This window comes from Haemorhous mexicanus, chromosome 1 (assembly GCF_027477595.1).
Source record: "Haemorhous mexicanus isolate bHaeMex1 chromosome 1, bHaeMex1.pri, whole genome shotgun sequence".
Taxonomy (NCBI): domain Eukaryota; kingdom Metazoa; phylum Chordata; class Aves; order Passeriformes; family Fringillidae; genus Haemorhous; species Haemorhous mexicanus.
The window spans coordinates 106814171-106841359 of NC_082341.1; the positions used below are offsets into that span (position 1 = coordinate 106814171).

The 27189-nt window shown below is 38.9% G+C and overlaps 1 protein-coding gene across 1 annotated transcript; it reads right to left on the bottom strand.

Moving 5' to 3' along the window:
• Positions 1–467: 467 nt before the first annotated feature.
• VAPA (VAMP associated protein A) lies at positions 468–26357 on the bottom strand. The gene is made up of 6 exons (XM_059858028.1): positions 26199–26357; positions 9461–9613; positions 6759–6862; positions 4704–4784; positions 2212–2388; positions 468–1273 (listed from the first exon to the last, which is right to left on the bottom strand). The coding sequence occupies exons 1-6, from the start codon at positions 26272–26274 to the stop codon at positions 1115–1117; spliced, it is 750 nt and encodes a 249-aa protein (XP_059714011.1). The 5' UTR covers positions 26275–26357; the 3' UTR covers positions 468–1114.
• Between the last annotated feature and the right edge of the window lie 832 nt (positions 26358–27189).

Genomic DNA, 27189 nt, shown 5'->3' on the forward strand with positions numbered 1-27189 from the left:
ACAGAATTATAAACTGAGTAAGTTAATATATGTGAATTAAGTACCCTTAAGAAATCAAAGAATAATGTTGACTCCTGGAAGACACCCAGAAGATCCAAAGATGGAACAGAAGGTTGATTATTACACTCCTGCACAATCCAAGCAAATTGTTAATATATTGAAAACATTCATGTCTGGCATTTGCACCTGCTGGATATCCAAATTATTCTGTCCCAAAACAAGTTCGATAACCATCTTCTTTGTAGCTGAAAGCAGCCAGAAAACAGTTCATTTTTTTAAACAAATGGAATGGAAACCTTTTTTTTTTTCTTTCCCAAGCTTCAATTACAACAGTCAAAGCCAGAGACTTAAGCAAATAAACTTCAAAATAGCCATTTGTTACAAGGAGCAAATTACCATGAACAATGAACTTGTTAAGAATCCCCTCTAAAAGCACGACACACACAAACAGGCTACCCAGCAGAAAAATCTGTTAACAATTTTATTTCTTTTGTCATGTTAAATATTATGGGACAGGACTGTTAAGGATGAAGAACTCTCAACAATGCCTCACAAGGAATAAGAAAGAAATTCTGCCATGATATTAGCAAAGTAAGGTAAGGAGAAAATTTACACAGTAAGAGGCACCATTTCCCCCAGAATACCTCTTGTCATATTCCTGAATGAGTGGGATTAGCAATCTAATAAATCATTTGTCAAGAGGTAACAGCAACAGATAAAATTTTAAAGGATTATTAAAATAACATTTACAAGACTCTGAACAATTTTCGAATTCTTATTAAAACCACAGAAAGAAAGAACAATTCTTTATTCATGAATTTTCATAAAGGACTGACTGTGCAACTGATACCTGCTATTGATGACTGAATGTACAATTTTGTCCAGCAGCTGAACAGTTTGTCTTTTCAGATTGTGTTTTCTAACCGTGCGAGATCATTAAAGGCAAAGCCTGTTATGATGCTGTACACAAGAACGGCCGCTCGGGCCATACTACCCATGATGTGGTAGGTAAACAAACCTTTTTCTGGCCAAGAGAAAACAAAAACAAAAAAACAAAAACAAAAAAAAAAAAAAAGGAAGCTGCAGTTTTGCATGCTTCTCTCACTCATTCTTTCTACAAGATGAACTTCCCTAGAAAGAATCCAATGAAAATGGCTGCAATTACAACAAGAAGTGAAGGAAGAGAATTAGAGCCATTATCTCTGAGGGCCAGAGTTGTGGGTGATCCAGATTTATCCGAGTGCGCTACCTTTCTGAGCCTCAAGCCTTCATCCTAAGGGGAAGAAAAAACACAGATGGAAAAAAAAGCCATCAATACATCACTAGGATAGCAAAAACTGAACTCAAAAGGCCATATTTACTGGTGAATATTTAAATAAAGTTAAAAAAAAAAAAACCCAGCACATACAACATTACATCACACCAAAATCCAAAATAAGAACATAAAAAACCATATTTTAAATAAGGACTGTAATTCACTACTCTCTCTGCTTAAAAAATATACCAAAAATCTTGCTAGGCCCAATGAAGCATTCTGCTCTTACTTAATAAGTGTCAAAATTAAAATCAAGCAGTAATGCCTTATTGTTAAGGAGAAATATCTGCTTTGTTTAGTGTCAATGTCATCAGAAAAACAGGTGTGGAGACATCGTATTATTTCATAATTCTTTAATGGCCAATGAAATTGTCAGAACTGTTACAAAAGCAAATATATAGAAAAGACACAAAGTCATGTATTCACTAGTTACCGACCACTGAAATGACACCTTTACATAAAGGTACAAGAAAGTAGTGATTGCTTACCTCCTCTGGCCAAACAACTGCTCTTGTTCACTAGCTGTTTGTAATACAAAATGTTACTGCTCTAGATCTCATTCATTATTAATGAAAAATAAAGCACTTTTACAAAACTACTAATTCAGTAGCTTCAACTTAGACTTCAAGCAACTAAGGTCACCTTAAATAGGACCACTTCATTTAAGAAGAAAATTATGCAGCTTCAATGTCTCATCCATGACAATCACAAAGTCTCAATCAAGTTCAAAATATACATTATACACAGGACAGTAAAGTCACATTATGAATTGATCCTGACATTTTAACAGCTTTATCTACTTGCTGGAATATACATCTTTTGGCCTAATTAGAAACCAGAGCTTTCAATCAAGAAGAGTGAAGCCACTTCAGTATAAATGTGGACGCAGAACTTACTCTCAGGTGCCGATTTTCATCTGTCAGCTTCATCATCTCTGCCTGAAGTCTTTTGCACTCCTCCACGAGCTTCCTTGTTTCAGTGTCATTAAGTGAAACACTATGTGGTTTTGGCATCGGTCCATCCTGCTTAGATGTGTTCAGTACTGGGGCGGATTTGCTTGCATCTATATCATTCTACAAACATCAAGAATGATTTGAGAATTTACTTACCTAGAGAAAAATCATCCACAGCTTAAAAGTGAAACAATGAAGCTACTAATATAGTTCAATGAGGTTTATATTTACAGTAAGCTGAACAGACACTGACAGTTCAATTCTGATTAGCTCAAGTATTAAAAAAGCAAGAGAAGATTGCACTGTTTACCTGGTACTACACTCTACTGAGACACAAATTAATATTTTAGCTGCTTAACACTGACACAGGAGGCATCCAAAAGAGGGCATAAAATACACCAAAGAGCATTTGAACTTGGGGGGGAAAAAATAAAAGAAAGTAATCCTGCAATAGTAAGAAACAAAAAGTAAAATCAGAACAGGTCATGTCACAAACTCCTATGAAGTATGTGCAACACAAATGTTTTGTGCTTATGATACCTTAAAGTGAAGGAAAATAAAGTGCTGCACAAACATGAAAATTAAGTCTGACAGCATGTGAAATACACATTACTAATTTTGAAGAGTCACAAAAAGCTGTGAAAAGAACAATATTAAAATTAACTATCTAATTCCCACAGCCCTGCTCAAAACCACACAATCACAGAATAGTCTGGGTGGGAAGGAACCTCAAAGATCTAGTTCCACCCCCCTTCCCCCCCAAGGCCCACTACAGGAAGGGACAATTTTCACCAGATCAGACTGCTCAAAGCCTAATCCAACACAGCGTTGAACACCTTCAGGGATGGGACATCCACTATTTCTCTGAGTAACCTGTTCCAGTGCCTCACTACTTCCTGAGCAAAGAATTTCCTCCAAACATCTAACCCAAATCTTTCCTCTTTTAGTTGAGAATTTTTCCCCCTTGTGCTATCAGTATCTGCCTGTGTTAAAGGCTGCTGCAATGAAGGTGTCCATGGAGCCTTCTCCAGGCTGAACAACCTCAGTTCTCTCTGCCTGTCTTCATAGGAAAGTTGCTCCAGCCCTTTGAGGATCTTCATGGCCCTCCTCTGGACTTGCTCCAGCATGCTTCTTATGTTGGGGAACCCAGAGCTGCACTCAGGACTTCAGCTGGGGTCTCACAATGGCAGAGTAGAAGGAGGGAGAATCTCTTCCCTTGACCTGCTGGCCATATTTCTTGTGGTGCAGTCCCAGATGCAATTGGCTTTCTGGGCTGGAGCACACACCGTAGATTCATGTCCAGCTTTTCAACCATGAGAGCCCCCAAGACCTGGCAAGCCTGACTGCCAGTCAAGACTGAGGCAAAGAAGACAGTGAGTACCTCAGCCTTCTCCGTATTTGTTGTCACCAGTTCTCCTTTCTTGTTTATCAGGTAGGGTTCATTCTCCTTGTCCTTTCTCTTCTAACACACTCCATACTTACGGAGTCCCTTCTTGTTACTCTTCGCATCCCTTGTCACATCCTATTTTATCTGCACCTTAGTTTTCCTGATCCCACCCCTACACACCCCTAAACCATACCCCTGTACTTCCCAACTCACAAGTCCAGCTTCCACTGGCTGTTCATTGCCTTCTTACTCAATGCAAGGAGTAGATCCTTGCTCAGCCATGCCATTTTCCAGCCTGTTTGATTTCTTACACATGAGGATGGAGAGCTCCTGCACTCTAAGAAAAATGGCCTTAAAGAGCTGGCCCTAGAAGGGCCTAAAGCCCCTTAAGAGTAGCTGACTTTTTAATTAAAGAGTAAGCTCCTCTGTCCCTAGGGACATTTTCTTAGAAGGAAGTACAAAAGGAGGTAGTTTTGTATAGTCCATTAAATTTCTCTCACTATATTACACACTTTATAAATTAAAGCCAGAAAGTAGACAACTAAGTGCTTTGATAATAAAAATTATTATGCTCAACCTGTATGTTTTTACTGTTTAACACACATTTAGGAAGCTTACACCTTCATCTCATAAATTATCCTTTCCAAAAAAGAAAGAAAAAACTATAAACCAACCCCAAAAACCCCAACCACAAAGCAAACCCTACAACCCCATCCCCCCAAGATTAAACTGAGATTGCATCTGAAAACTAAAAAGTATAAAAATAACAAAAATATAGCTGTTTGGCACTGCTCTCCACTGCTGGAGTTTTTTAAGATGTGGTTGGACAGTATGCTCCCTTTGGGACAAGATCTTGGACCAGACGCTATTTCAAGGTCCCTTTATCTGGGCTTTTCCATGATTCTATATACTGAACAACCCTCCTGTCTAATTTAGTACAAATTCCATCGATTCATTTAGTCATTAAATCAAGTAAGTTAAAAAAAACCCTGAAATTCCTGTGAGATCCTACCAGTCAGTGTATGACAGTTTCTTATTCCTTACTTACCAGTTTATCATTTTCATTGGGCATTTCAAACACACATCTCAATTTGGAGTCCATCAACTCATCAGGTTTTGCTTCTTTCCACTAAGAAAACAATTAATACAGTTATTTAACATGCCGGACTCATGCAAACATCTCAACACTTCATGAGCTTGCTCTCAGCACTGACCTCCTATACAGCTGAATACCATGCTTACCCTCCCTGCAATTTTCAGACTTGCTTATGAACAATGCTTTTTGTTTACACTCACTGCTGTGAAGTAACAAAAGCTAGAGATGGTTATTCAAGTCTGGAAATGAAAAAGAGTAAACTGAATGCAAGGATGGATCCATCAGAGGTTTGTATGACACGGGGAGGTGACAAAAGAGCGGTTTCTTAACACACAACGAGAAACAAGTAGCATCTGAGTCAGTTTGAAAAGAAAAGTTCTAGCCCTATTATGCCTCAGTAAATGTACTCCTTGTATCCCATCCTGAAAGCACTGATTTTAAATAAAAGATTGAAAGACACCTTTTAGTGACTCTACATGTGTTCTAGAGTAAATTTCTTTAGTTCTTCAAATTTTAGACTTTAAACCACTTTCTCCTTTTACTGCATATCATGTGACAATTTGAGCCTAGAGAATTTTTCAAAGCTGTTTATAAAAAACATTTAAATTTTAATGGTTCTCAGTATATTTAAATAACTCAACTATGCTGGAATCTCCTACTCAACTGAAAACTAACTTTCAAAGTGTGCACTTTTTTTTTTTTTCATGTAGTTGCCTTAAATTCTCAGGCTCAGAGACTGAAGTCTGCAGCAATTTTTCTAATTGGTCCTCCTGTTACCTTATAGGTGTTACAGATTCAAATATTCAGGTTTTTCATAACATGCTTCTTATTTTTTTTCCCAGCAGTAGTATTAGTTATACAGTCACTTTTAACTACAATTAGCAATTTTCTGCAAGATCTGTTTCTCAGTACTGTATACCTGAACTCACTAAAAAGCAGTTATTTGAAAGGTATTTCTGAAGATGGTTTTTATATCCTTAACAAACAGGCAGGCTTCATTTATCAAACATAACCAAGAGCTACTAGAGCAGATGAAGAAAAACAAACCAGTTCAAAAAGGCAGATAGTGCTAACATTCAAGTCTCCAAAGCTTCACGAAATCTAGAAGGTTTTCCACTGCTTCCAGTGAAGAGTGATGCCACTGTAATCTTTGCCTTCATATAAGGGGACAGAGCCCAAAAGGTCTCTTGGATTTCAGCAATTTATAAAATCTCATCTTTATCCTTTGTTTCCTCTCTCCTCCTGTGCCTTGAGTGAACATCAAATGTACCTGTGTGAACCCAGGCATTACTTGAAATATTTTGTAGAGTTAGAAGCATGTGCAACGTTGACCTCCACCTTAGGACATATTTATGTGAGTCCACATACACACTAAAAGGCATGTTCTGACAACTGAGGGCTTTATTCCCATTGGTGCCAGCCAGTAAAATCAGAAACAGGCCCCTTACTTCTGAACTAACAAGCACAAACCTACATACCTTCTTTTTGGATCTTGCATCAGACCAAACCAGCCTAAGAACTAAAGCTACATGTTCTATTAAAACAGAAAATAAATCTATCATTTGTGCTGTTTTTAGCCAGCACTTGGTATCTTGTAGGGAGACATATCTTAGTCTCAAAAATGTTTTAATTCATTATAATCCCATTCAACATTTCACTTAAACACTTTTCATACCAAATGAACCCATTTACATACAGTTTCAGGCTTGTTGTTTGAATAAACTCTTGATTCCTTCAAATTCAATCTGTTTATCCCTTTTCAATTAGCTGCATATAAAGGTATAATATGCCCATATTTTAACACTGAACTGACCTTACCTTAGACTCACTCCTATTTCCATTCAGTAACCTCTATGTTAATCACTACAGGCAAGTTCTATGAGGTGACCTTGTTCAGAGAAAACCCAATTCTTCAAAAAGGAATTGCAAAAACGTGAATCGTTTATAGTTAAGCCAAAATTTTTAAGGAAAAAAATACATCAGCCATTTTACTCCAATTTTACTTACCACTGCCTCCATATCTGTAATATTTGGTGGTGCATAGGTTGTTTGTACCATAAACTTGTGTTTACTCTTCTCATTTGGATCATAGTCAAAAGGCTGCAGCATTACTGTTCCAAAGGAAAAAATAAAACTGTGATTCTTCAGCTAATCACTACAGCAAGCATGTGCATACAGCAACCACTTCAGATTTAGTCCTCACTGAACAGACACTCAAAGTTTTTAATGCAAAGACAGTGCATACACTGTAGAAAAAGGGACTGAGAGGTCAGAGTCTGGTGTGGCCAACATGATTATTTCTGAAATTAATATAGGAAAAGATATTTCATATACAAATATGAACAAACATCCAGTAAAAGAGACCAAAAAAAATTACATCTAAATATGTGTATGTGGGAATAGACTTGCAATTTGATCTACCAGAGGATGAAGAATCAATGAACTGGAGAGATAAATTATTTTGCAGTGTACATACACCTGTCTTCCACAGAATGAGAATTTCAGTTCAATATATCTTTACACAAAATTAAGAGAAGCAGAGACAGTTTCAGAAAAATATTAAAAAAAAATACATAGAGTCCTATAACAGTTACCTATATATGTACCTATTTTATAGCAATGAGAAAGCTATGGCAGAGATACTGATATAGCCAGAAAAATGCAAAAGCAGAGGGAAAAACATTAACAAGTAACAGTAACAAGCTGTGAAGGAGCAAGAGTAACATGGTATATTATGAAAAAAACCCAACAACAAGCAATTGCTGTTAACAAGTTAACAGCAAACAATACATGACAGGATAATAAATAGTAAATTCAGGGTATCAATGTAAAGAAAAACAGCTCTTACGGAATCTGTATTTCTGGAAAAAATGAAAAAATATGGCTGAAGAAGGTTACGTAGTGATTCACAGATAAAAAGTAATAAATGATTTAAAAATGTCAGTGAACTTCCTTAAAATCACATTTCCAACAATGAATTTAAAAACTGGCTTGGCTGTGAATCAGCACAATGCATTAAACAGGCTGAAGACAGCTAACACTACCACAATAATCAGTTTTGAACATAAGAGCTTCAGCCCACAGTATCCTATAGTTATTTCTCTCTGCACAACAATATGAGAGAAATCTATTTTTAATTATATGAAAGATGACTCAGCACTGAAAACATTCAGCTGAGAGACTGATGAGATAAAGCAGGTCACTAGAAAAATAATCTGTGCACTTATCTTAGCAAATGACCCAAAAGAAATTATATGCCTAAAAACAAAAATATGAAGCTGACACTGTGGAGAAGAGAACTTAGTTCTGAAAAGCACTGTGGAATCACTGTAACTAAACAATGGCTCTTGAAAACATCTTGAGGTCACTGTAGCTGAATAACTGCATGAGAATCCAGTAATACAGAAATAGGCACATCAAAGACTTCCTGCCATGCCAACTGAAGACTCAAGCAGTGTGACATGCTTCCCTTTATTGGAGATCCTGAAGCCACAATATTGTTTACAGCTCCAGTACTGACTCATTTGAAAAACCAAAATATTTAAAGCTTTAAAAAGATGATTTATAACTATGAAAACACACAGGATGTAATCCCTCAATCTATTCAATTCCCTGAAGAGAAATGCCAGCAAGATCTTTATTGTTATATTGAACTACCCAGTGGAAAAATCCCAGATCCCAGGTCAAACACACAGCTAAGGCGAAATGGCTGTAAGTGGTAGTTGAAGATGGAAATAAAGAAGTTTTTGACTATTTGAATCTTAAATCAATTCTCAGTAAAATCATCTTTCATCCCCAAGTGAGTGAAAAAGTATCACGAGTCCAGATGCTGGACTGCCCACGGCAAGCAATAATGAAGTTTTAAAGGGCCCCTTTCTACAGATCATATCGGATTAGAAAACTCGTCCAAGAAAAGTTACTCTGAGGTTTTAATCAGTCATAAACTTGTCTTGCATTCCTCTTTGCATCATTTGAACACATCACCTGAAGACAGTTCTCCAGCTTCTTTTAGACTTCCCAAAGGGTGTAAGAATGTGGATCTGAAAAGCCCTGAGGATTGCTCCCTTATTTCCCTTTTGCTTTGCTACAGAGGTCTCCAAGGGTTCTAAAATAATCAGTTTTCTAGACCTAGGAGATCTGGGAGTTCACACCTGTATTGCCTGTAATATCTACAACCTGAATTCTCCTTATTCTAGAGATTCTACCACAAAATGGTGAGGAGAATGACCTACAAAAATCATTTACCAAATCTGCAGACTAGTATCTAGTCTTCCCATTTTCTTGAGAAAAACTACGAGATACAATAGTAAACTATTCTTTTCTTAAATGCTATGAACTGTGAAATGTTATACTTTAAGCACATCAGAGCAGCCAAGAAACATGCTCTACTTCAGGATACAAACATCCATATAATAGTCTGAGGCAAAGGTACTGTTAATGTCACTGCCCATTTTCAACTTGCTTTTCCTCCTTTTAGAGAACCACAAATAAATGTGACAAAGGCAAGAATTTCTACATGGAGGATTTCTTCATGTATCATTGCAGCTCTACATCAAGTAACCATCACACTAATGATGGCCTTTCTATTTAAAAATAAAAAGTTTTTAAAAAGCTGACATACTTCAAACAGTCTTCAGGATCAAGCATTAGGAAACTGCATCAAAGGCCTTAAGAACACTTAACCTACAACTGCACATATTTATTTTCACCTGAAACAATTACAGATGATCCTGGGTCAATAATTCCACTGTTTGGCCTCACGCAGTATCGACGAGGTGCTGTGGTCTTCACTTTGAAGCATACTTTTCTATCTGATGGATTTCGTAGTTTAAGATTTGTAGTTACTACATCTGTAAAGGGACCTGAAAAAAAGGTTGGTCTTTTTAAAATATACATGCATCTCTGGAGAAGAAATCTGTTTATACAATACAAGTAACTCTTAAAATACATCTTGTTGCCAACAAACTGCTAAAAGCAGGTTAAATCATACACCTGTTAGGCATAGACCCTGTGTTACATGCAAAGAGTGCTCTATCACCTTAGTTATAACAATATACATTACAGCAATCAAGAACTCTTAAATACTACAACAGACTTGAGCTGCTGGCACAAGTGGTTCATATATGTATATGCTATTCCTACCAAACCATTCTTAATATTTGATGGTACTGGTCACATGCAAAAGTAAAATTCGCTGAATTGTTCTTCAGGAGTAGAAGTCACGCATTCTTTGAAACTCTTTCTATTGTTTAAAGAAAGTAAACACTGAGACTAAAACATAGTCAACTGCTCTTGAGATTTCAACTTCTGTCGGCTTCTGACCTCCTATAGAGTTAAAAGAACAAGGTATCCATCTCCTCTTTTAAACTCAAAATAAGCAAGAGAGATGATACTCTGTTTATCCAGGTACTCTAACTGATCCACAGAAAAGCAATAGTTGCTATTGTAGTTGAAGTTGCTATATTTATGTATTCAATGCAGTGTACTCTGTAAACTGTATTTATGTTAAACCTTCAGGATAGGAATTCCTTCCAAGTCTGGACAAGAGGCATAATTCTAATATCAAGCTGCAAAAGCACATCTTCCAGCAGAGATCACCATCATGCAATGCCACACAGTAACAGCACAAAAAATAAGGTTCACAGCATTCTGAGCAGTGTTAATCTTCCTTATGTTTGTGTCATCTGAAAGCAAGACTGCAAGGGCTCTAGAAAAATGGTGTTTCATATGAGCATGAAATTTATTCAAGAAAATTCCATGTGTACATTAACTTTTAAGAACCTTCTTTATAGTTCTTTGAAACTACACATTAAATAACTACAAAATAATTTTTATCAGTATCGAAAACGCAACCACTTTTCCATTAAAAAAACTACAATGAAAGCAAACTTCAGATTAAATTGGATGAAAAATAAAAGTGATACGACAAGTGGTAAGGTACAACAAAACCACTAATTTCATGAGACATAGGAAGTCAATTCAGAAAAGTCTGAACACATTATTCCAGAGAGGAGTCTGCACTTCTCTGAAGGAAAAAGCTCTGCCCGCTATCAAACACATTACTACACTAGAGGGCTCACTATTTGACTGATGCTTTTACTTCTATAAGTCATTCCAAGTACCTGATTTTGAGAGAGTGTTAAACAGTCCTAATACAAAACACTGAGATACAAAAATATAAAGACTAAAATGAGAATCACTGAGAACCAGAACACTGAGATGCATATAAAGATACATGCAAGCTAGGTTTACATTCAGTGAGATTCTTTTGACAAAATAGGAACTGGTATTATTCGTCTGAAACTTCACTTCTGATCTGACTTTACATGGTGGATGAAGTAAATCATTCTCTCAATCCGGCAAATTTGACACAGCCCCCAAGATTTACAAAATTACTTGAAAGTCTCCTGCCGCTTATCTTTTTGATTGTTCTTGCATGATCCAGTTGTCTTTACCTATAGAGGGAGATAAAAAAAAACCCCCTCCCTTCACCCATACCACAAACTGAACTAAAACCAGGCAGCTGAATACTCTTCTCATTCTAAGACTGGTGATACACTCATAACACACCAAACGTATTTTTTTCAAGCTACACACACATTTTTGAGGAAGTTATTCTGGGAGTTTAACTAAAAACCACCTAAGCTATTAGTCATCTAATAACCACTGCTTTTGCAGTGCCCAGAGGCAAAGAGCACTTTGAATCTGACTTTCAAACTTGAGGGTTACTTTTTTTTTAATTGCAACTCTAGGCAACATGAGGTGGTCTGCTTTTCAATCTTCTCAACTACTTTTACTTAGGACACTCTGCACAAAGGAAAAAAATTACACAGTTCAGAGGCTCATTTTGAAAAGCACAGTCATCAAGGAAAGGAGCTATACTATTCAAAACCAGCTTGTTTCAAGACAAAGCAACAGTGAATTTATAAACTGATGATAAACTGGCTGTTAAACTAAAATAAGATGTTCTGCTTCTTTTGAGACATGAAAGGTCTCTTCATGCCTGCCTTTTTAAAGTGTGCAATAATGAGATAGGATTCAATATATAATTCAAATTACTCTGCTATTTACTGTCAGTTTCAACACCTCAGATAATTAAAAGAAATCTGCTTTTCTTTCTCAGGTACATGAATGCAGTGACCTCCTTCGCATTTCCTGGATACTTCACAAAAAAAGCATTTAGCTCGGGGACATTTTTTAGAATCAGACATTTCTTTCAGAGGTGACTGAAATCTTTTTCAAGATCTAGAGGATGCTTATGACAGCTTTACCTTTTACCTGCTTTCTAAAAGCTTTAAAGAAAATAGCTGTATAAAGACTCTCAAGACTTGCAACCATCAGATTTAATAAATAGGTGGTAACAAATTGGTGCACAAAAGGAAGAAATGACTGAATTTCACTGTTCCTGCAGAACCCAGCTGTTTGGTAGTTTAGTGGCAAACCAGCACCACAGATCTGGAGCAGGGACAGGCAGGAACAGACAGAAGGATAGTAAATTTAAAAAAAAAAAAAATTAGTACCTTTCAGAGGAGCTACATGATCTAAGTTAGCATGACATACCCTTCAAAAAAGAAACTGCAACACCCGAAAGAGATTCTAGAGTTCACTGTTATGCAAACATAAACACCACTACCTTTGAAGGAGTGGGAAATTAAGTACAAGCTGGCAGTAACAGCCTAAGTGCAAAAGCCTAAACTACAACTGATCTTGAGGAAAAATGTGGGGCACAGGCAGAAGAACCAGGAAGGAGAAATGTTTGGATTGTACTACATAGACTGCATGTAAACAAGGAAAAGAACTGGCAAAGATGGATACAAACATTCTGCTCATGCATCAAAATGGACAAATGCACACCCACTTCATCTCAGTAAATATTCAGCTACACCAGGGCAGCATTATAATCTCAAAAATAGCATCTCACCTGCTGCTTGCATGATACTCAGGTCCAAGCAGATTTTTATTTAAGCATTTAAATCTCAGATAGGCTTATGTCTAACTGTACACACAGAAGCTGTGGTAATTCAACTAATAAAATTCTCAGGCTACATATCAATGTAACATGATATCTAATGACAAGAGGTCACTGCTTTATAAACCTGTAATCTCAATCCAATAACCTCTGGAAGTCAAGAGTTACTTCAGAGGGGACACGGAGTTCAATAACTCTCTTAGTAGTGTAAATTCAAGACACCAATTACAGCATCTTCCTGGAATAAAGGTTGTGAAAGTGCCAATTTGTTCCAACTGGTTTTGAATGGAGCAGTGACAATTCATGCCATGGGTTTTCCTGTCACTTTGACTTACAAAGGCCTTTGGAAAGGACAGACACCTGCCTAATCACACTCAAAAATACCAGACCTATCAAAAAACTTTGTGTGCTGAGTTTCTATTTCAGCTATCTTGCAGTGCAGTCACCACACAACATTAATGCTGGGGTTGCCTCTGGCAACTACAGAGCTTGGACTACAGCAACTAGTGGGCAGGAAGAAATGCCACGAATTCTGCAGAGCCAGTTTCTACTGCTGAAACAGTGCCAAGTTTCCCAGCTTTCCACAAGCTTGCCAGTTATAATGCAGTAAAACCAAAATATACATATTACTGGATAGGTAGGACCTGAACAGAGATCTTTTTCATCAACGGTGTTATTTCCATTTCAGATTCAGGTCTCCTTCACTGTCCCAGCTTCAAAACCCATTTTTCTACCATCTGAGACAGTCAAACATCAGGGAAAAAATGACAATGTGAACACACCTTCCTAGTGTGGGAAGGAAGAACTTAGATAAACCTACACAGGCTTGGTATCCCTGGCAAAGGTGAGAGACCCATGTCAGAATCTCTATCTGTACAGAACAAACAAAGCACTTCTACGAGGGGGGTAGGTTTGGTCAGCAAGAAGCTCCACGCAAAATTAGTAAGGCTGCCATAATGTACAGAAAAAGCCTGTCTTAAAATATCACCTCTACATAAAATTGGATAAGAATAAATTATAATTTTATTAAGTACACAAAATCTTTGATAATTAGAAGGCAGATCACTTGTAGAGTTGTACAAAAATGAGCATGCATTATTTAACAAAATCAACAGCATTCTATGAAACAGCTTAAGTGTTAAGCATATTGCCCGCTTCAATTTAAGACAATGAACTGCAGCTGGTGCAAAAGCCAATATCTAAGCCGATTCTTCCAGAAAACATTCTAGTTCATGCACTGAATTAAAGTTTATTTAAGCTGTAAATTGACACAGCTAAGTGATACATTCAGCCACATCTAAAAACAATGTAAGTACACATAAAAAACATACAGACTGGCAAAAGGAATCCAAACTCCTTAAAATGTGTTACAGTATTAACCTCAAAAATATGGGGATTATATGCTTTAAGTGGAATGCTTTTTTTTTAAAAGCTGCTGCATCACCTTTGAATTTCCAAGAGCACTTGAAACATACAGAACACTTCAATGCACTTTAGCTAAAACAAACTCAAGGTAGTTTTCTTTGGGTGCACAATACAGTCAGGTTGGGCAGACAAAGAAAACTCATTTACTGCATTTGACAGTTTGAGCCCTAATAAATGAGAAAGAAGCTCAAGTCAGCAGAATAAAAACTAATAGTGATATTGTAAACCAAGTAAGACAGATTTTGAGACCAAGTAAACTGACTTTTCCGATAGACCTGAGAGGAACAGAATAAGATCTCCAGCAACTTCTTCTGCCAGAATCAAATACAACAATGGAGTAAAGAAAGAGTAAGTCAAATTAAGAAAGCTCCATGTAATCTATATTTGTATGATGTTATAGGGAATTTTTTAATTAGGCCAAAATAGAATTGTTTTTCTTTCCCATCATTTGACATAGCAATCACAAAATGGTTGTGGCTGGAAGGGACCTCTAGAGGTCATCTGGCCCAAACTCCCTGCTCAAGCAGGGATACCAAGAGCCAGCCACCCAGCACCATAGACAGAAAGGAATACATGCAGGGATAGAGACTCTACAGCCTCCCTGTACAACCTGTGCCACTACTTGGTCACTCTCAGAGTAAAAATGTGTTTTCTCATGTTCAGAGGGAAGCTCCTGTGTTCCAAGGTGTGTCCAATGCCTCTGGTCTGCTCATGGGCACTCATCTCCATCCTTGCACCTTTCCTTCAGGTATTTTATACATCAGTAAGATTCTCACAAGCCTTCAGTTCTCCAGCCTGGAGTAGCCACAGCTCTCTCAGCCTCTCCTCCAAGAGAGATGCTCCAGTTCATCATCTTCCTGGCTCTTCTCTGGACTCTCTCCATGGTGTCCATGTCAATGTCACTCCTGTACTGGGGTGCCCAGAACTGGACCCAGCACTGCAGCTGTGGGCTCACCAGTGCGGAGGAGAGGGGGAGGATCACCTCCCTCAACCAGCTGGCAACATTCCTCTTACTGCAGCCTGGGACACCACTGGCTTCTTTGTAATAAGGGCACATTGCTGGCTCATTATCAACTTCGTGGCCACCAGGATGCTCAGGGCCATTTCTGCAAAGCTGCTCTTCCAGCTGGTCAGATCCCAACCTGCACAGCTTCAGGACTTTGCACTTATTGTTGAACTTCACAAGGTTCCTGTCAGCTTGTCTGTCCACCTGCCAGCTCCCTCAGCACTCACGTGTGCATTGCACCAGAGTCCTTGGACATACTATGTCTAGCTTACTTAAGTATTCCTTGACCAGACCACCTTCCACCAGAGGTACTGAAGGAAAGATGTCTAAAAATGAGAAATACTTGTGTTCTGTAGCAAGTCAAAACTACCTTGACTATCAGATAAGAAAATCAATCTTAAAATATACCCAAAGCACTTTATTGCTCAAAATCAAATTTTATAGTCCTATCCGAAAAAAACATAGGTGACATAGCTGACATAAGAGAAAGTGAGTGGAATTTGTTTATTTCCATAAATTTGTTTTAAGAAATTAATATGCAGACCTCTATGAAAAAAATCTGAAGAGAACATATACATTGCCATTGAACATAAATGAAGTTTCCTCTTGAAATACCAGAACCATGACCATTTAAATACCTTTTCCAACTGGAAGAAAAATCCCAACTCTAACAAATCACCTACATTAAAATTATTCATGGTCTATGAAGCATAATAACTTAGGCTTCATGGATTAATACTTAAACATGAATATGAATGATCAGGAATAATCAGTGGATGAAGGTAAGAGATTAATTATACCTACAAATAACCATGGCTCTCGGGAAGATGTTCATATATTAGAGCAGCATTACAGAATCTTTCACTTCTTATTCTACCCTGGCACTTGAGAAACAGTTATGTTTTATCATCAACCTGCATGTAAAATATAGAATGCAAAACAGGCTTTATAAGAAAGCTGACATACCTCAATGTCCACAATTCCTGAGGGCTGATTCTAGCCTACCACTGTTTACAAGGGATAACATCAGATTTTATCCAAGCTCTCCACAATGACATGCTGTCAGCATTCATGCTGCTGATGTGTCTATCATAGATTTTTATTTCTAAAAAATGCTGAGACAATGCCCATTTTTTATTCCTAAAATAGCTCATCTTCCTCTGTCAAAGGGGCAGAGCCTGCATATGGCTACACAGCTTATTAGAGGTGCTTGTGCAGATGCTGGCATGCAGGCTTTACTGGGGGCTGGTGTAAGAGAAATGGGAGCTGAAACCTTTTGCCTGCCATTCTGACAGAGAAAAGACAAAAATACAACATAGTGACATTTCAAAGCAGACAAAACATTTCCTTACATGTTTTTTCTGGATCAAAACTTCTCATTCACCCCAGCTTGTGACTAAAATGATGTTAGTAGCCAAGAAACCACAGTAAAAATGCAGTAAGCATCTATCTCAAGGGTAAAGTACAACCACAGATCATTACCAGGAATTCTGATCAAGAGAGCATTATTTACTTTATATATTAGATAAAATACAGACTAAATGCAGACTGTCTTGTATTTAATGTTAAATATGGGCAATAGTTTCTTTAGCCCTAACAACAACAAAATACCGCTAGCTGTAAGATGGTATAACATGGAATAACCTAATCCAAAGATATTATGGCTGGTATTTAGTTTAAGCTTTAAAATCTAGCAGCCTAGGCCTAAGTCAGTAATACACATCTATTCCTGACATTTTTTCTATTGAAAGAGTGCCATTACTAAAGGACAATCTGGTTACTAACATCAAAGGGATGCTTGTACCTTAAACTTAACCTTCATAATATCGTGAATTTCTTACTCACAATTTAGCTGTACTTGATTATATTGATATTCTTGTCAGAGACATTTTAAGAGCATACTAAAATTGGTATCTCTTAATTCTACTAGGATAAAGTCTTCAGGATCTAATCATAAAGTATTATTCATACCAACGCACTACTGAAATAACAAGAACAGTAGAAATATTTCAATGGTGCTTAACTTGAACATTTAAACCATCAAATTATCCCCCCAAAGTCCTGAAGCAACTAATACATATATGCAATCTTTCAGTATAGATTTAGTTCAGTAAGGGCTATGTTATAAACCCGTCCTGCTAGAGCAACTATTCTCTTCACTTGCATAAGGTAGGATGTCTAATGAGCTTGGTATTTACAGAGTTTCTTAGATTTCTAGAATACTAGCATATTGGTCAACAGAACTAAATCAACAAGTAACTTTTCCCTTTCCTTTTTCCTTTTAAACTTGCTTTGTATTTAACCTGCTATAGCTTACCAGTGGTTTCAGTGATGCTGAAAAATCCAGATGTGCCGCTTAAAATATTCAAATATCCAGCAACTTAAAATCCATATGCATCGTCATATAAGAAATCTCCCACTGGATACACCTAACTGATCTGCATTGCAAGATACTCTTCAAATTCTATAGCAGTAATCAGAACACTTGTATTCATCTCAGATGACAGCTGGCACACAGAAAATCAGTCTTCCCACAGAAGACCTGAGCAAAAGCTCTTGCCTTGCACTTTTCCCAATGTGCTCCAAGAACTGGGTATCAGAGGCGAGACACAAACCTTGAACAGACCACCAAAGCTCTTGCGGTTTTCACTGGTTTCCTTGCAAGCGACATCCCAACAGTGTAACAAAGTAACTTTAAAAATCAATCGGATTGACATCTCCCACTATGGAAAATAGCCCAGAAAATTCTTAAAAACAAACAAACAAACAAACAAACAGTTTTAGCTGTTGGACTGCTACATGATATCCAACTTCAGCTCATAACACAGAGCCTGGCCAAAACAGACTTGTGTATCAGACATTAAAATCTCTTAGAGACAAGGCTAGCTGACACTGGACTGCTTCCCAAACACATCAACAGATCACTGCAGTTTCAGGGTGACTTTTCAGTCTCTGGAAGCACAGGCCACAGGTCTCCACTTGCCAAGCCACTGAAAGCCAAGCACCATCATTTCCTACAGTCACTCGGGTAAAAAAACACCTGCTTCAAACAGAAGTTGCACTTAGTCGGTCTTGTCGATCAGGCAGGACCACAAACTCCACTTTCTCATCAACTTCACATCCCAGTACTGAGCTGAGCTAATGCAGCCACACTTCTCAGGACCAGTCAGGTCACTGCTACAGAAGCAGCTGGAGTTCCAACCTGAGCTATAACACAGAATGTGCCTTGTAGATGGCGAGTGGACATTTAAATTAAAAAAAAACAAACAGTTTTTACTTTCAGGGGGTCTACTGTGTTTACTGGCCTCATTAGCACCATAGTGTTAAACATGATAACATGTTAAATTAACATCATGTCCCTATGGACTAGAAATACTAGGTTTATTTCACATACAGAGCAGTTAGTCCCATATATATAATTTTTAAATTCATGGATATCCCTTTTTACAAAGGAAAAAAATTAAACATATCCCAATCAAGCTATTCCAATGTTTTGGAATGTAACACAACACACCTGCTCTAGCTTAAGTACATAATTGCATACCATTAATGTCCTACCAAACTATCCAAGAACATTGTAAACTCATGACCTAGGAGAAGCTTTCTGGAGTCCACATGAAACTAATAATTTTGTAAAATGGTATCTGATGAATTTAAAACTATTTTTGCCCACATAATTTTTAGAAGGTTGATTCAGACTGACATGATTCAGATTCAGCTAAGTTTCTAATGATCTAAAAACATGCATAGCCACTCAAGGCAAATTCATTTTTCCACCAAGTCTATCCTTTAGTCTAGATAGATTTTCTTTTCCCCAGTGCTTACCTTGCTGAGGTATTTATAGATAGCAATCAGATCCCCTTTCAGTCTTCATTTTGCTAAGATTAACAAGCTAAAGCTATTCTACTTCCACTTCACTTGTGTTAATAAAGTTGTCTTTGTATTATTCCCATTTGGGTTCATTTTATCTGACTAGGTGTTGCCAGGGATGCATTCAGATGAAGCTTCATCAAAGCCAAAAACCTTGATATTAATACTTTCCTCACTACAAAATTACAGTCCTATATTTGCCCCATTTCATGACTTGTCACATTTACAATAAACCCATGATTAAGTACTAGTTGGTAGTTTTACTTCTTTTTCATCACTTCTAAGAAAATGTTTTATTAATAGCACACATCTAATTTTTTTTTTGCATTCATCACATCTCCTAACCTTGCATTACCAGTGAGCTGTACCAGCATACTCCCACCCATACTAAGGTCATTAATGAAAAATGGAACAGATTTTCCTCAAAAATATATCAAAATGCATTGAAGGCAAGGACCTAGTGACAGCCAACACAGCTTTATCATGGTCAAATGAGGCCTGACTAATCTAGCGGCCTTCTGCAGTGGACATCAATGGACAAGGGAAGAGCTACACATGTCACCTACCTGGACATCTGTACAGCCTTTAATATGGTCCCCCCCAACATTCTTACCCTTAAAATAGAGTGATATGGGTTTGATGTATGGACTGTTAGATGCACAAGGAATTGTCTGGTTTGTTTGTCCAAAGAGTTCCAGTCAATGCCAGAATGTTCAAGTGAAAACCAGCAAGCGGTACTCATATCCCCCAGGGATGTGCACTGGGACCAGTATTAGTGTCTTCATGGATTACACTGACAGTGGAAGTAACAACACCCTTGGCAAATCTGCAGCAAGTGACACCAAGTGAGCAATGCAGTGGATCCACTGGAGGGAAGGGAGGCCATCCACTGGGACCTTGACAGGAGGGAAAGGTGGGCCAATCTCATGAGGGTCAGCAAGGCCAAGTGCAAAGTCCTGCACATGGGTCAGGGCAATCGCCAGTATCACAGATAGAGAAGGTCTCAGATCAGACAGCCACACTCTGCCTGGGACACTGCATTTTATTCCATGTTCCACCTACCTCAATGTCTTCATTCTTTCATCTAAGGCTTTGCTTACTATTGAGGCCAGACCAATTCAAGCACTGAAGTGTCAGAAAAAGATTTTAATCCAAGTAAGACCATATTTTGAGAAACAAAGGGCAGAAAAGTTCTAATTTGACTATCTTTATAAATTTCACGCACACACTTTATTTTCTTCCTCTTCCATGTTTAATTAAACACGTAGTCCTACAGCAGGACAATATTCAGCAAACTATCTTAAATCACAAGACCTTGCTCATATAGGAATGAACAGAAAATATCTGTTTTCCTTTACATAACCATCTATTACTAAATACATTCAAATACTAAAATGAAATATGACATCTACATTGCTAAATAATTTTAAATGCCAGGAAATAACTTTTTACAATCTAAAACAACACTAAAAGGCAAAAGAAGCAAGAAGCCAAGATAACCACACCTCAAGTAAAGTCTTACCACCTTAAGAAAAACCAAGTAAAATTCTAACTTGCGTTTATGCATTTTTATTTTCAAAAATACCACATTCAGAAATGATTTTAGTAGAGTAGTTTAGCTGATTTTTTTCTTTTTAAAGAAATTAGCTTACACTCACTTATCAGGTTCATCTGACACCACAAGCCTTGTAAACTGACAACTTCCAAACTGGAAAGTGTAATACTTATCTAGTTAGTCAGGGTTGGTTTTTCTACTTTTAATACAATAAATTCTCTTCAGAAACCTTTTCTATTTGAATTCATGGCTTATAATGGAAGCAGTAAAACCTTTTAGTGACTGATAGTCACAAAGATCTGGTTAACAAACATGTCCCAAAGATGAAGAAAGTAAAACATTCATAAACCATGGTCAGGCCAAAACAGGAACAATTTATACTTCCACAATGGACAGTCAATGCACTAAATATTCTGATCTATTTACTGATGCAATAGAACAGCTCCTCTCAATCCTCTCAAATTCTACTTTTCAACCTGGCCTTGAACAACAGTACACTGTTCATGCATAATACAGAATGTCTTTATAATATTAATAAAAATGTCTTGTGGTGATGTAGAACACCTGCTTATGCTATCAACAAGCAGCATGAATAAGCACTTTATAGTAATTACAATGCAAAGGTGAAGCTTTAATACCAATCATTGGTACACACTAGAAGGACAAGATATGAGGTTTGGATAGTATTTCACTGTTTAGTGAAGCAACAGCAATATTAAGCAAAACAGAGCCCTGTAATTTTCAGGTAAAGGACAAAACTTCTAAATCTTCACTGCTGTATACCTCTACCACCACAGGAAAATATTTCATTACTGAATCTTAAAACAAATGACAAACTAGTTCTGCCAAAATATAATCAAACACTGTAACACACCTGACTTCACAGATCCATATAACTCCATTTTTACAAGGCAGTTTTAAATGCAGTCAAGCACAGTGGGAGAGACGATTGTATAACATAATACCACCTAATGAGCAACACCAGGTAAAAAACATTATCTTTCTTTTTCTTTCTCATCACATTCCCACAAATCATCCTGTGCTTCGATTTCCAATAATACGTATAATGTACAGAAATTAAAATACTTACAAATACTACATTTGAGCCATAAAACAATGGACAGAAGTATACATATAGGAAGAGCAAACAATGCCAAGAATTGCTCTTGTATTTAAAAGAAAAAAATGTCAGACTACATGTTGAATACTGAGTCATTTTATTGCCATTATGCAATTCTCAGCCAGTAAAAATATTAACTTAAATGGAACCATTTCAAAGTATCAGAAAGTCACAACTATATTAGTAATCACTTACAACCAGTTTTTCCCCCTCTACACTCCCACTCTTTCAGTTTAAAAAATGTTCCTCAATGAAGATAGGTGATTGGGATGTCAATTTTCTGCTATCTTAGAAAATTGGGACATCACAAATTTACTGGTACTTTGAAGAGAGTGAAAACAGGCATAAAATTTGACATAATCAAGATACATACAAGTATGGCAGTAAGATCAGGTTTGAGGACTTCAATCTCTGCTCACACCAAAAGGCATCCTAGGCCAATTCTGGCAACAGACCTTGAGGGCAAGGGATGCATTTAACATTGAGCTATTTTTGCCTTTAAATTCCACCTTCTCGATTTGCAGCAACACATATCCAGTGGCTTTCAGTGTTACCAATAGCAGTGTAATGATTACAAAATAACCTACGGCAATATTTCTGTATTATTTAAAAGGTTGTTGAAATCTGCATTTCAGAATAAGCTGCAATACTTGAGTGAAGTGCTCTCTACCTCCCATGAAAAGTCATTTGAACATACACCAGCTGATAGCTGATTTTATACACTGACAATTCCAGACTATGATGCAGATCAACAATCAGAAGTGAAATATTCTCTGTCACACTGATCTCTCCTAGTAACTCAACCCACCAAAAAGGAAATTTACTGCTCACAGACACATTCTAAATTTTATTTTAGTCTGTTAAAGGAAAAGAGTAGCTCATTATTTTGAGATGTTTACAAAGGTAACATAACTGGACTTCACACACTTGTAAGCAAGAACTTCAGTAAAGGATATGAATTTAGAATATTAAGGCACTGTTAGAATCTTGCATTGCTAGTCAGACACCTCTGAAACACATGAAATTCAAATTCTGAACACTGTCTACTAATCTTCCAAAGCTCATCAAATCAACTAGTGTTGATTTTCAATTAGGTGTTGCAGAAGCATGTCTTATGACTGATTTAAACATTTGGAGAAGGCTTTTAAATCTTTTTTTAAAAAACTACCATAATCCAGGATCAATTTAAATCCATGTTACTTAAAATTGCAAAACTGGCTTCTTTGGCTTAAGGAAGAAGGAGTTTCCATAACTCCTTCCATAACAGTGCTACAAATTTTTGAACTTAAAACTTCAAATGTTGCTTTTAAACTACACTACTGCTTACAAAAAAAAAAAAAAAAATTTATTCACAAGGCACCAATTCCAGATTCCCATAATCCTCACTGAACTAGAGCTACCAACAATGACTACATGTATGAGTCACATAAAGAAGACACCAGTAAGAAGATGTTCCACCTTCCTTACGGGTTGCTTTTAAGTGTCTTGTGTTTCAATTCTTCCTATACAGTCCTAAATAAAACTCTAACAACTTTAGATTTGGGAAATTAAACAAAACACATTCGAATACAACAGAAAGCCAACCTGGAGGAGCAATATGGCTGAAGAACCTGGGTACAAGACCAAAATTTTGCCACGAGGCAAATTCTCAGTGCTCCATACTGAGTGTCTGAAAGTGGTACTACATAGTTTATCAACTGCCTCTTGGTTTCATCATTTTTAAGTACAATTTTTCCCTTTGTCATATTTGCACAACACTATGAAAAGTACTTAATTGTTTTGTGGGCTTTCTTAAGATATTTCTGCTAGTTCCAGAATCCAAAGAAATCCACCTACCAAAGAGGGTCAGAGGGAATCAACCATGACCCAAACACTATTAATGACTGAAATTTCTAGAACTACAAGGACTATAAGAACAGGATTGCAATCTTGGACACCAAGGGAACTATGTAACATGTTAGCTACCACAGGACATGTTCTTAGAACCCCCCTTGAATCCTGCCGAATAAAATTCAAGGATAAATGTATTACAGACCTTATTTTTGCTGACAGAGTAAATTAGGTTTTATTAATAAAAAAAGCAATTTCATCAGGCAATGATGAATTTAAAGTCTTGTTAACAACTCCTTATGTTAAGTACTACATATCTTTTAATGAAATAGTTGTTTGTAAAGGGGCACACTATCACATTTCACTATTACCCTAAAGGTCAGCAAATCCATTATAACTTCCTGCGGAAAGAAAACTAATAAAATTATTTGTTCAATTCAAATGCTTAGACTTAAACTGGATCTCAATAATAATAAAAATGGATGATTGTACCAATAAAATAACTTTGAATAATCTACTGCACTGAAAAAATGTATAGTTTTATTCTTTTAACAAAGTTTTATGCTTTTCCTACACTATGCTACATTTATTCAGAGTCATATATTGTCTTTCTTACTGAACCAATTCCTTTTTATAAGGCAACACTCAGAATTCATTATTGTCAATACAGTATTCTTCAAGACAGTACTGTAGAACTGGGTTAGTCTGTGTCCCACAAACCTTTTTAAACACCTCTAAATAATAAGCAGTTAGAAAATATTTCTTAAGAGTGCACTCAATGCTCTCTCAATTGATAGCACTTTCTATAGTATATTACTGCAATAGTACAGTAATAGAGAGTGCTGCAGTCTCATTATGCTTCATATTTTGTTTTTGCTTAGTCTGCTCTACAGAAGTTTTCCTAATATATGCATTAGCCTGAAACCGAAGTTTATGCCTAAAGAATACAAATTTCATGCTCTAAGTGCATAAACATACAGCACAATAAAGTTCACTGACTGGCAACAGCTTCACACGGACAGAATTTCTAATCTAGTATTTATTTTATCAACACACTATTTCATATCACATCAATACAGCTTAGTTCCAGCTCAAAGACATCTCAACATTTGCAGGCTTTCAATTAGACAGATCATATTTTTTTTAATTAAAAAAAAAAAAAATAATGCATTTTCCCCCAATCTGCTCTTGCATCAACCTGTTCTGGACACAGCATACTGAAATGTGAGTGCAGCCAGATCGGCAGTGAAAATGACAAGTTCCTGCAACGGTTTTGAGTCTGTGTATGGAAGTGCAATATAAAAAAATTTAAAATTTAAGCTATCGAGAAATTAATATGCATAATTAGATGCTGGGGTTTAATTGATTTGACAGATCGATAAAACAAGTATAGTTTGCTAATTTATCTAAATGCCAGGCCAGACCAAAGGTATTTTGGGGGAATACAGTGTTCTGTTCTAATACAAACATTCATTTGTTCTAGTTGTCCGTGGAAGATTTTTACAACAACATAAATTCCATTCTGTTCACTAAAACAATGAAAAATGAGCATACTAAAAGTGGAAAACAGACGAATGTACAGGATTAGGCACGTACATGTGCTGACACCAGTCACAACAGTTAAAAACATAAGTTCACATAACATTAACTACTCTTCAAAAAATTAAAATAAAAATAAAAAAATAAAAATAAAAATCTAATACTGATGATTCCAAATCTGAAAAGTTCTGAGATTTTTCTCAATGCCCCTTACAGGTATAAGAAATCATCACAAAAACTATATGTTCTGACAGGCTTTTTTTTACGCCCTTGCCTTTCAACGACCACTCATTTCTGACAGAGTCTTTCCTTTCACAACTATCTAATTCAAGAGGAGAGAAAACCACAGACACACACGATACCAGCACTAGCTGGGACCTATTTTGACAGCAGCACGTCAGCAGTCACAGCCATGCGGTCGGCACGCAACACACATAAAACTTCCGAAAGGCACGCATTCCATTTCCCTCATTCCCAGGAAAGAGGCGAGCTCCCTGTTTACGTTCCGACAGCCTGCCTGAGACATGACAGCTCTTGGGAAAGGGCGCGGAGCCCTTTGCCGGACTGGGATGCACCGGGGCGAGGGCGCGGGTGCCGGGCACTGATGGTGCAGAGCCGCACCAGCTCCGCGCGGGCACCGGGCCCCAACACGCCCGAGAGGAAAAGTGGGACAAGGCCAGGCGTTCGGGCAGCCTCGTGAAGCTTGGAACCCCGCAAGGCTTCCACCACCCGCTCCAGGGCCTCTCCTGCCCGCTGCTGCCAGAGGGAGCCCGCACCGCCAGCGACCGGAGAGCGACACCCGCGTCCCCGGGCGCCGCTGTTGCGGGGCCGGGCCTACGAGCGCAGCGGTGACACGGCGGGGCGGGCGGGGGCAGGGGCAGGGAGGGGGCGGCCGATCCCACCCGGCACCGCGGATCCCCGCGGGATCCCAAGATGGCGGCGGCCGATCCCGCTCGCCGGCTCGGCGGCGCCCCCCATCCCCCGGCGGGCGGGCAGCGCCCGGCACCGCGGCCCGCCCGCGGGAGGCAGCGGGGAACGCGGCGCCCGGAGGCGGCCCGGCGCCCAGGCGGAACGGGACACCCCACCGCTGCCGCCCCTCTCCCCTCCGCCGCGCCAGGTTCCCCCCTCCTCACCTTTGAATTTGAGGTCGGTGGGCGGATCGAGCACCAGGATCTGCTCGTGCTTCGCCAGAGCCCCAGCGGCCGCCATCTCGCTCGCTCGCTCCGGCGGGAGGAGGGGCAAAGGGGAGGGCGGAGGAGGCGGAGGAGAAGGCGGAGGAGAAGGAGGAGGGGCGGAGGGGGCCGGCGGTGCCGCCGCTCCCTCACGGCGGGCGGGCGGTGTCTCGGCGCGGCGCTGCGGGCGCTGCCGGCGGGGCGCGGGCCGAGGGCGGGCACTGCCGCTGCTGCTGCGCGCCCCCGAGCGCGGCCCCGCGCCCTCCCCGCCCCGGCAGCACCGCCCCCTGCGCGGGCACGGCGGCGGCGGCGGCGGCGGCGGCGCGCTCCCCCCCCCCCCACCTCCGGTCTTCCTTGTGCGCATGCGCCAGGGCGCCGCGGGGTCGTCCCAGACACACACACGGATACAGGGACACAGAGGGACGTGGAAACAGACGGACGTACACTCCCCCATACCCCCTTCCTTCCCGCTCTGACGGCTAGAGCGAGTCAGAATCCCGGAATCAGTTGGATTGGAAAAGAGCTCCGAGGTCATCGGAGAGATGAGACTGACAGCCACCTGGCCAAAACCTCCTGTCAGGCAGTTGTAGAGAAAGACATGTACCCCCCTGAGCTGCCTCTTCTCAAGGCTAAACACGCTTAGCTCCTTCAGCTGCTCCTCACAGGACATGTGCTCCAGACCCTTCCCCAGCGTTGTTACCTTTATCTGGACATGCTCCAGCACCTGAATGTCTTTCCTGATTTGAGGGGCCCAGAATTGGACACAGTTCTCAAGTGCAGTCTTACCAATGCTATATATAGGGGGAAAATCACTGCCCTGGTCCTGCTGGCCACATGATGCCCGATAAAGGCCAGGACGCCATTGGCCTTCTTGGCCACCTAGACACGCGCTGGCTCATGTTCAGCTGCTGTTGGCCAGCATCCCCAGACCCCTTTCTGCTGAGCATCTTTC

What these genes read in the sequence shown, in the direction of transcription:
- VAPA (XM_059858028.1), bottom strand. Translation starts at nt 26,274, where the DNA reads ATGGCGGCCGCTGGGGCTCTGGCGAAGCACGAGCAGATCCTGGTGCTC. An exon ending in CACCGACCTCAAATTCAAAG is followed by an intron (nt 9,614 to 26,198) that starts GTGAGGAGGGGG and finishes CCTTTTTTTCAG; the next exon opens with GTCCCTTTACAGATGTAGTA. An exon ending in ATCATCTGTAATTGTTTCAG is followed by an intron (nt 6,863 to 9,460) that starts GTGAAAATAAAT and finishes CCTTTGGAACAG; the next exon opens with TAATGCTGCAGCCTTTTGAC.